The sequence below is a fragment of the Rhagoletis pomonella genome, unplaced genomic scaffold (genome assembly GCF_013731165.1).
Source record: "Rhagoletis pomonella isolate Grant_MI unplaced genomic scaffold, Rhpom_1.0 Rhpom_scaffold_00219, whole genome shotgun sequence".
In the NCBI taxonomy this organism is placed as follows: domain Eukaryota; kingdom Metazoa; phylum Arthropoda; class Insecta; order Diptera; family Tephritidae; genus Rhagoletis; species Rhagoletis pomonella.
Window position 1 is genome coordinate 5,106 of NW_023458773.1, and position 11,420 is coordinate 16,525.

General features: G+C 40.0%; 1 protein-coding gene across 1 annotated transcript in view; it reads right to left on the reverse strand.

Moving 5' to 3' along the window:
- Positions 1-4,176: 4,176 nt before the first annotated feature.
- LOC118750388 (tektin-4) overlaps positions 4,177-11,420 on the reverse strand; it is a 53,013-nt gene continuing 45,769 nt past the window's right edge. Inside the window, exon 4 of the mRNA XM_036485108.1 lies at positions 4,177-4,272. Coding sequence (XP_036341001.1) covers positions 4,177-4,272 — 96 coding nt within the window. The remainder of the gene's footprint in view (positions 4,273-11,420) is intronic.

An 11,420-nucleotide genomic window follows, 5' to 3' on the forward strand; every position in this document is an offset into this window, starting at 1 on the left:
CTGTGCACACTAGCCTTTTCGAGACTGTGTAAAAAGCACAACGTACAAAAATACACCAGGCATTTCAGACGAAGAAAACAGCTTCAAGCTACATACATATGTAATACCGCAATTTTCTCGGTCTACCCCCTTTTCTCTCGCGTCCATAAAACGCCTAGAGGTGCAAAACTATCGAAGATACTATCGATAGTTTTAATTTTCCAACACTATCGATGGTTTTAACAAACTATCGATAGTTACTTTACATATTTAATTCCGTTACTATCCTTTCTATGGAATATTCGAAGCGCAGGTAATTTCCCTGAAAAAATTCGATTTGTAAAAATAATAAATTTTGTGCAATTTTAGGCATTCCTCTATGCATCGTGACAGGGCGTTGCAAGGATTTGAGCACATTTAGTTTAGGGTTTTTTTTTGTAGAATGATCTATATTTTAAATAAAAATTAACGAAAAAGGTTTGTAATGGAAAACATTACGAAACGAATACTTCTGTGAGTGACTGTACATATATTTCTACCCTGTGTTTTTACACGCATATACATCTACGCTTAACGTGTAAACAAACAGGCATCGAAAACTTCCATTTAAAAACAAGAAATTTTGATTTTATCGACAACTATTCATAAACGTACATAAAGTTTGTCGATTATATTGAGTTCAGGCGGAAATTTAATTTTGTCAATTAACCTTTTAATTGAGCTACCGCTTCTTGGTTTTCACACAGTCAGCTGAGTAAAATTCTTTTAAAATCTTTGAAAACTAATTATCATCAACGCTTTATTTATTAACTTTTTTAACCATAATAACGCGATAATATGGATAGTTTTCCGGAAAATAGCTAAACGATTGATAGTCTGACAATAACGATACTATCGCGATGCTATCGATAGTCTTTCCAGAAATTGCGAAACGATCGATGGTGTGACTATCGATAGTTTCCCACCTCTAAAAAAGCCGACGGTCAGAAAATACTAGTGTGTGCAGCCGGATAACATAAACAGTTTTATAATGGTTTACTTGGGCCATACTGAAGAGCAAGTAGTCTTCCACCGCAAAAACTTCGTAGTGGAAACTGTTGATCTATAGTTAGTTGTGAATTGTATGTTGTACTATAAGAATAGTAGTCTACAAAATGAGTTCATAAAATATTTAATTATTTTATAAGTATATATAAGTAGAGAAACTGAAATATTTTAGGAAATGAAATGTCAATTGAATAATAATTTAAGGTCTTTGTCTAATTTTTTCCGGCAGTTTTCTGAACTTAATTTTATGAACATCAGTGGCTGATTGGTTAAAGGGTGCGTACTACCACTTCGTAGGACCTGGGACCTGTAACACAAGCGCTACAAATCCTACAAGTGTTCAAATAAATTAACCAGGTGTAGTTATTTTGTAACTGCAACTTGTAGTTACAAGTGCCGTACTTGTAATTACGGAACTTTTTGTACAACTGTAGTCTATTTCCGTAACACAACAAACACACTTGTACAGTTGTGTTACGGATATTTCTACAACTGTAAACAATTTTCTACCTATCTCGAACGGTGAGTAGATCCAGTTTAGTGAAGTATTTTGCCGTTAGCATACTATTTTTATGTCAATATGTGGTCAATTGATTCCGAAAGTAAGAACGAAAACGTTCCTACAGTGTATCAGTATCGAGAGAGAATGAATACGTTCTTCTTGAGAGACGCAGAATTTGTGGAAAGGTTCAGACTGAATCGAGAACAGTGTGAAACTGTGCTTGAAGATAAAGGCCCAGTAATCGTGAATAAAACAATTCGATGCTACGGTTATTTTCTTTAACTTTTTGTAAATAATGCATCTTTTTTCAACATTATTTGTTTTGCAGCCATATTTAATTAATAATAAATGTTATAATTTTCACGGCAAGTGCCACCGAAAACAATTGCTCGTAATAGAGCTCTTGTTAATAGGGACACGAATTTCGATACGATACTATATCGATATTTTTTCCATTCGATACCATATTTTTTAATCGATATTTTTCAAACGATATTTTTTGGAATTGAGTACCATAACCCTTGTATCGTATCGAATCGCAAAGGCGCATTGCAAAGTTAATGTATCTGACGTCACGTTACAAGACATTACGTTGCTAAAATCTCCATTGTAACTTTTTTGTTAATATTGTTTTTAAATTAATTTCTAACGCAAATATAATATGAATTTTATGTGGAATATATTTTTTATTTTGACTTCAACGCACCCTAGCGGTTCAATTTATTGCAAATCTATGTCGTACTATTACCGCTGGAAAAGCCCATATGTCTATACTTTGGAATTGATATGTAAAGCAATATGGTTATATTTTGGGCTTTACAGAGTCCAATATTCAGATTAAATTTTTTGAATTTGGTATTGATATTGGGAATATCGGGTATTCTTATCCCGTTAATAATGGGTACCCGATATTTTTTCAGCGATACTTTAAATGAGTACTATATCGATACTTGCGGTTCGATATCGTGTCCCTACTTGTTAATCGATTGGTCGGTTAGCAAAAGCTGTTTCAAAAAATTACCGACTTCACTTAATCGACTAACCGTTTCGTTTCTCCTTTTTCAACTTAACGCTCACAAACTACTAGTCGAAACTCCGTTCATTTTCGATTTATCGACTAGTTGTTTTCTTTGAGTAAACATTTATTTTTTATTTTTTTAATACTTATGCTTATTGACAAAACCCAACCGGGCTAATACAAATAGTTTTATGATGAAAAACTGTCACTATTCGAATAATTTCGGTTAGTCGGTTTTACAGACTACTCGATAGGTAGCGGATAGTCTATTTTTAAAAAGAGATCTAGCTTGTAAATAACTAAATCAAGGCTATTCAAAATTTGTATATTAAAGTGAAAATCGAGATGCATCTACAAATGCTTGTAGAAACTACAAGGTGGCGCAAAAGTAACCTTGCGATGTTTTTTGGCTGTAATTTAAAAAAAAAAAGAAAAACTTTGATTCTTCTTGTGGATTATTTTTATTTGGTCTTTTAATTTTTTTTACATCAAGTCGAGAATATGATGTCATGTAAATGGCCGGCGCCACAGTTGATTGCCATTTGAGCCCTTTTTATGGCATTTTCCATCACTTTGGCCAAAACTTCCGGCGATAGGTCCTCACATTCTTGACGGATATTGTCTTTAAGAGCTGCAAGAGTCTGAGGCTTGTTGACATAAACCCGCGACTTCAAAAAGCCCCACAAAAAGAAGTCTGGAGCGGTCAAATCAGGCGATCTTGCTGGCCAGTGCAAATCGCCAAAACGGGAGATTAGGCGCCCGGGAAATGCATCCTTCAGCATATCGGTTGTGGCACGTGCAGTGTGTGCCGTTGCACCGTCCTGTTGGAACCACATGTTTTCCAATCCCAATTCATCAAGTTGCGGCAAAAAGAACTCGTTGATCATTGCTCTGTAGCGCTCACCATTCACAGTAGCCGTTTGGCCCGCGACGTCTTCGAAGAAAAAAGGTCCGATGACTCCTCCAGCGAAAACAGCACACCATACAGTGACTTTGAGCGGGTGTAATGGCTCTTCGTGGGTTACACGCGGATTTTCAGTGCCCCAGAAGCGTAAATTTTGCTTATTTACGTACCCGTTAAGATGGAAATGGGCTTCATCACTCATGATTATTTTTGATGAAAAATCATCTTCCTCTTGGTGGTGATTAAGGATGGCTTGAGCGTATGTTAGACGCGATTGGTGGTCAGCAGCTAACAGCTGATGCACCGTCTGGACTTTGTACGGAAACATCTTCAAATCTTGTACCAAAATTCGCTGTAAAGACCGTCGACTGATACCCATTTGCGTGGCACGTCGTCTGGTCGATGTCGACGACGCTTCCATGACATCCTCGGCTACAGCAATATTCTCTGCAGAACGGCTACTCCGGGGTCTGCCACGCCTGGCAGCATCTCGTGTTGTGCCAGTCTCTTCGAGGCGAGCGGCTAAACGTCGCAGTGTTTCACCAGTTGGCGTTGGACGGCCAGGAAATCTGCGACGAAATTCACGTTGTGCCAAAGTCACCGACCGATTATTGGTCAAATAAATAGTCAGCAATATTCCGCGTTCTGGAGCAGTGTAGCGTAACATTGTTTATTTACGTGTATTTCGCATGTGTTTACTACACAAATGTTAAAACAGAACTGACATTAGGGGCCAATCGCAAAATTTATAGCATTTTCTGATAGGAGGATTACTTTAGCGCCACCTTTTACATTTACAAGTGTAGAATATTTCGCTGATAGCTACAAGTGTATAAAATAATATTGTGTTACAAGAAATTCTAGAACTTGTAGCTACAAGCGATTCACTAATAACTTGTAGACTTGTTACAATTGTAAAATTTGTATTACAGGCCCCTGGTTCGATCAGAGGCCAGGGCAACATCTAAATTAGAAAACGTTTTTTTCTAACAGCGGTCGCTTTCGGCTGGAAAAGGTATACGCCAAGTGTGTTTCTGCCATGAAAAGGCTTTTAATAAGAAAACGAAAATTTTAGTTTTTTGCCTTTCGAACTTGTTTTTTTTTCTCATTAAAAATTCATAACAAATGTGGCGCTACAGCCAGATTTCTATCCAAAGACACTTATCAAACCAATTTGTGTATTAAAGTCTAAAATATTGTACTTGGAGAGTTTGACAATGCAAAATTTTTTAGAATTGAGCAAATTTATACAAAACCCTCAGTAAATCAGAAAGACTTATAGAAGTTCGAAGTTAATGCTAGTAATATGCAGAAACATTAAAGACAATTAAAAACGAATTTTCTGGGAAAATTTACTTGATGGAATTTTTTATAAATTTTTTTTTCGTAGCTTAGTATTAATATCTACCAAAATTTCTAATTAGTTTTTTAAGGGCGATACCATCGTAGGCCTGTGTTATCTACTGAAGTCTGGAATGGAATGAAAAGGCTTTTAATAACAAAACGAAAATTTTAACTTTTTGCCTTTCGAACTTGTTTTTTTTCTCATTAAAATTCATAAAAAATGTGGCGCTACAGCCAGATTTCTATCCAAAGACACTTATGAAACCAATTTGTGTATTAAAGTCTAAAATATTGTACTTTGAGAGTTTGACAATGGAAAATTTTTTAGAATTGAGCAAATTTATACAAAACCCTCAGTAAATCAGAAAGACTTATGGAAGTTCGAAGTTAATGCTAGTAATATGCAGAAACATTATAGAAAATTAAAAACGAATTTTCTGGGAAAATTTACTTGATGGAATTTTTTATAAATTTTTTTTTCGTAGCTTAGTATTAATATCTACCAAAATTTCTAATTAGTTTTTTAAGGGAGATACCATCGTAGGCCTGTGTTATCTACTGAAGTCTGGAATGGTATGGATAAAGAGTAATCATGATCATGGGCGTAGCCAGGTAGGGGCAGGGGGCCCCCCCCCCCCCAAACTTCCAAATTTTTGCCTAGATATTCAAAAATAGTACCACGAAATGCTTGCTTGATAATTTCGGCCCCCCTAACTTTCAAGGTTTTTCCTATATATATACTGTTTAACAAATTATAGTCCCAACGCTAACAAAATAATTAGTAAATTGATTTAAAAAGTGGATATGTGGATCATCCGGTTCTGTATCAAGTTATTCTCTCTAACTTCAAAGCACTTCCATTTAAAAATTGTAAAAACCTGGCTGCAGTCGACAATGAGCAAAAATAGTTCAATTGTTTATTACTTTGTCTTTAGGTTTGTATCTTTTCTAAGCGTACAACGAAAGTTTTGTATCACAGATTATTGAGATTATTGATAAAACTATTGACCGGTTGTGTGGACAGCCAAGACGTTTACTTCTTAAGTGTGACAAAACAAAATCAAGTAATACATATATTTAGCATAAATGAATATACCAGCATAAAAAATCTGCATACTCAAAATGTTCAATACGTCCTCATATTTATACATACCTATGTATATAATTTAGAGAAGATATTTCGCTGCAAAGCAATGATTATAAATTGTTAGTTTACCTTTCAAGATTGCGGAGGAATATTACAGAGTATACGGAAAAAAGTTTATTTCTTTACATTTTTTATTTTGAATAACGTCTGGCCCGGCTATTTGGTTTACTATAAAGGTATAGGTAGTATACAGGTATGTAGAGCTATGAATTTAAAAAATACATCAGGGTTTAGTTGAGATGTTCGCTTTTGACCACTATGTTTTGTAGATTTCCTAGTACTGCAAAGCTTTTGCCTGCCATTCAACTGGGAGTGGCCCGTGTGCGCTGGGTTTGGGTCCCGCCACGTTAAAACCCTGCCCAATGAAAAAAACCACATGCCGCGGGTGATACCCCCTTCTATTGATGACGATCACGGCAAACATAGGAGGGACTATGATTTTAGGGTATGTACTTGGAATATCCGAACCCTTAATCGGGATGGTTGATGTCCTAGGGAAAAATAAAGGCTGGCATCACCGCCATCCACGAAATGCGATGGATGGGCGAGGAAGGTAAGCGTGGAGCCTTGCGACGTCTACTACAGTTGCCACGTAAAGGAGTGCAATTCGGTGTTGGATTTGTGATGGGAGAGACCGGCGTTCACTCTAGTGGACGAAAGTCTAGCCACAATCCGCATCAAACCGAGATTCTTCAACATCTCATTCATATGTGCCAATGCCCCGATGGAAGAGAAGGACGAGGCATCCTGAGGGTGATCGGCTTCGCCGGGGCCCGAAACTTGGCAGTATGTATTACTGGGTTCTAGCATAAAGAGATCCATCAAGCTACATGGATGTCTCCACATCGAAAACCCGGAAACCAAATCGAGCATGTTGTGATAGACCGAAGGCATGCTTCCATGTTTTAGATGTACATACGTACACTCCGAGGGGCAAACATCGACTCGCACTACTATATTGACGCATCCAATATACGACCCAACCTCGGAGCAGCAAAAAAAGGGCCCCCAACAATGCAAGGAAAGTTCAACGTCGAAAAGGTTCAATCAAAACAGACAGCCAATGAATTCGGCGCTCGACCCTCACAGCTGCTGTGAGAGAGCACTCTTCAACAAACCAACTTGCGCGATCAGTGGAACCACATTTCCCGCTCATTACTGGTACGATGAGGAGTGTGAGAAAATGCTTGAAATGCTGGCCGACAGAAAAAACACCCGAAATTTTTATCAGAGAGTTGAGCGACTTACGGAAGGTCTCAAGGCTCTCATATTATGGAGGGAAGACTTTTCGACCCTTTTGAATGGCAGAAGCACTGAAAGAAGTGGAGAAGACGAACCCGAGGTCCCAGTCGATGACGATGGAGTCAATATCCCAGCGCCTGACTATAACGAAAAGTGCCAAAGCTGCTTGAGCTGACGGCCTGTCAGCTGAGCTATTTATTTACGATGGCAAGGAGGTAATAAGGTGCATGCCCGACGACTGGAATTCAAGTGCGCTCTGCCCAATCCACAAGACCCCGCCATGCGTGCCAACTACCGCGGGATCAGCCTTCTAAGCATAGGTTGCAAGGTCTTATCGAATGTATTGTCTACCATAGACCAGGTATTCACAATACGCCAAATCTTGGAAAAGACCCGCGAGAAAAGGATCGGCACTCACCACCTATTTGTTGACTTTAAAGCCGCTTTCGACAGCACTAAAAGGAGTTTCCTATATGTATGTCTGAATTTGGCTTCCCCTCAAAACTCATACGGCTGTGAAAAATTACGTTGAGCAATACCACCAGCTCTGCTCTATTGCCTTCGGCACCAGACGGGGTTTCTGACAGGGCGACTCTCTTTCATGTGACTTCTTTAATCTGATGTTGGAGAAGATAATAAGATCTGCAGAACTGAACTGCTTAGGAACAATTTACTACAAGAGCGTATAATTGCTGGCTTATGCCGATAAAACTGACATCATCGGTAAGAAAAACCGCGAAGTGTGTCCTGGCTTTTCCAAGTTGGGCAAGGAAGCAAAGCGAATGGGTCTGGTGGTAAACGAGAACAAGACGAAGTATCTCCTTTCATCAGACAAACAGTCAGAACTTTCGTGCCTTGGCACCCACGTCACTGTTGACAGTTACAATTTCGAGAAAGTAGAGAATTTCGTTTACTTGGGAACCAGCATTAACACCGATAATAATGTCAGCATAGAAATCCAACGCAGAATCGCTCTTGCCAACAAGTACTACTTTGGACTGAGTAGGCAATTCAGGAGTAAAGTCCTCTCTCGACGTACGAAAACCACACTATAAGTTACTCATCATGCCCGTGCTGGTATATTGCGAATTAAAATACAGCGGCTCAACTGGCTTGACCATGTCGTTCGAATGGACACCGACGCCCCAGCTCTGAAAGTATTCTGGCTTCACTTGGCATTTCCAATTGGCGTCAGTTGGCCGAAATCGCTTTAGCGGTTATAGAGCCAAATAAGAAGAAGAAGAAGAGAATAGATCTATAACTTTATCAGTCACATAGTGTTATAACGACGAAATCCTTGACGGTGGTACCAGGAGGGGAACGGTACATGACGGGAGGAAGTTTTGTTTGGGTTAAAGTCTCACACTGACGAGGTTAGGCTTTCGATGCTTCCTCCTCGTAAAATAAACATGCTCAGTAAAAAGTTAACAATTAAAATCGACGAATAGTTTTATATCAACTTTTGTGAACTTCTGTTTATTTGTTTTTTGTACAACATATTTACCTCTATTGGTTACAATAATTTTAAGCTATAATAAGCAATTTTTTGGTAAGTAAGTTATTGGTTTTGATTTTTTTTTTGTAGGCCTCCCCCCCTAAATTTCGTTCTGGCTACGCGCATGATCACGATCTTCGTGAAGAATGAAGAATTAAGAATTAAAATTTATAGAAGTGTATAAATTTGCTTGTTGCTGATTCTGAATGAAGAAAACTTATAGAGATCTTAAATTTGTAGAGGAGTTGCACTAATCAGGAAATAGAAAAGAAAACAGGATAAAAAATAGTCATATAAAAATATATCTACACGCAGAGCCTCATAAACCTCTTTTAGAATACATGTTATTTATTAAGAGCATTATAAAACCCTTATAAGAGCACAGTCTACGAGTAGTCTTAAAAATCCTTTATGAAACCGATTGCTCTTCACACATAGACAAGAAATATATAACGGTAAGAATGACTCATATATGAGTATGCAGTATTACACACAGGCGATGCCTCTAGCCATTGAGGGTCTCACCTTTAAACTATCGCAGGTTTTTTTTTTCATCCAGAGTTCATCGGGCGCGAGGCACGAGGATGCACTCGAGCGCAAAGCTGCGGCCGGAAATTGTACTAGTGCAGGACGAGACGGAGCAGATCCATGCGAAGGTGCAGCGGCGCGTGAGGTTGTGGCCAGTAGCCGCGTAAAGGGGGGGCCAATGTGAGATTATCCTTTGTGATACCACAATTCCATAAATTGGTCGAAAACTACGCTGTCATCGCCAAAACCACTCTCCGATCTACTCAGTAAAGCTTCGAAGTTTGTGCTCTTATTGCAGAAAGACTTCGAGGACCAAGAGCTTTACCAAATCCAGTATACGAGTCGGCAGAGGAAGCCGTCCGAGGAGAAGCTGCATTCGTACGAGCTCGAGGTCTTAGAAGTTGTAGAGGCTTTGAAGAAGTGGCGGGTCTACCTAATGGGAATCAAGTTCAATATCTTCACAGATTGGAATGCATTCATGATGACGATGAAGAAGCGAGATGTTCCCATGCGAGTATCCCGTTGGGCGATGTTTCTTCAGGATTTCGACTACGAAATCGAGCACCGATCGGCACAAAGATGCGTCACGTTGATGCCCTTAGTCGGGTCTCAGGCCTGATCTTGGAGGATTCACTACGCCACCGTCTGAAGCAGGCCCAGCAGAATGATGGCTGGATTCGAGCTATGCGCAATGTGTTGGATAGAGACAGTTTCGATGACTTTTATGTTAAGTACGACATCCTCTACAAACATCCCATCAAGGAGCTCGTAGTTGTGCCGTCGGCTATAGAGGAAGAAATTATCCGAGTATTGCATAAGTAAGGCCACGTCTCAGCAAAGAAGACGCAAGACTCTGGGGAGCAGACCTACTTCATACCACAGCTGTACGCGAAGGTCATCAAGGTCGTCAGGAGTTGCATAGAGTATATCGTTACCGATTCCAAGGCCGGAAAGAAGGAAGGCTTCCTGAACCCCATCCCATAAATAAGGAATACAAGCCACTGTGAGTACCCTTCACATTGACCATATCGGACCAATGGAGCTGACTAGAAAAGCCTACAACCACATCTTAATCGTAATAGATGCCTTGTCCAAATTAGTCTGGCGCTACCCGACAAAGAACACCGGCGCAGAGGCTGTGGTTGACCGATTGCGGAAGCAGTCAGCACTCTTTGGGAATACCAGGTGAATAATTACGGACATAGGCGCTGCCCTCACCTCCAACCTCTTCAAAGATTAATGCGTGAGTGAAGGGATCGAGCATCTTCTAATAGCGACGGTAGCGACGGTAGACCGCATACATCGCATAGTTGTACCGATGACAGCGAGGCTGAGTCACGAGACTCCCGGAAATTGGTACACAAAAGTTGATTGCGTCCAGCAGTTCATTAATAGCACTCCGGCGCGGCACCAAGGCCTCACCGTTCAAGATATTGACAGGATTGGAGATGCGAATGAAGAGAATCCCACAGTTGCAGGAGCTACTGGAGAACGAGCTCATCGACGAATAAATTGTTGAAAGGGAGGAAGTGCGTCGTCAAGCGCGAGAAAACATTGCCGAGATGTAGCTGGAGAACCGCAAAACGTTCGACAAACACCTACAGGCTGAGTCCGAGTACGCCATCGACCAGCTAGTAGTCATCAAGCGAACGCAATATCGATCAGTAATGAAGCTGAAACCTAAATATCTGGGGCCGCACAAGATCCTGAAGAGAATGAGATGCGGGCGCTACAGCGTCGAGGAGATTGGGGACCACGAAGGCCCAAACCGCACCAACATTAAGTCGCCGCATTCATGAAAAAATATAACCCGTCATCCGATGCAGAATGATCGCGCAGGAATGCGGAATGCGGGACTGGAACGACGGACTTCTGAAACGGACCTGACAGGAACACCATTGTGGACGAATGCAACCATGCGCACAAGACTACGAATGAACGATCGGACAGCACTGAACGCACCCCAAACTAGACTTCGACAAGATGAACGACAGGACAGAAATTCATTGTAAAACCAACCGCCTGCAGGCGTAGTTCGCATAATATTAGTTATTGCCAATATCGCGAACAATTATTACATAGTTACATACATACCAAACTAATAAAAACGAGGTAAAAAAAAAACTTTTTAGATTTTGTTGCTTCCGATCGGTTTGGATATGTTACAGAATTTTCTTGATAGGCTAGTCCGATCTAATTATCTTTGGTGCAATT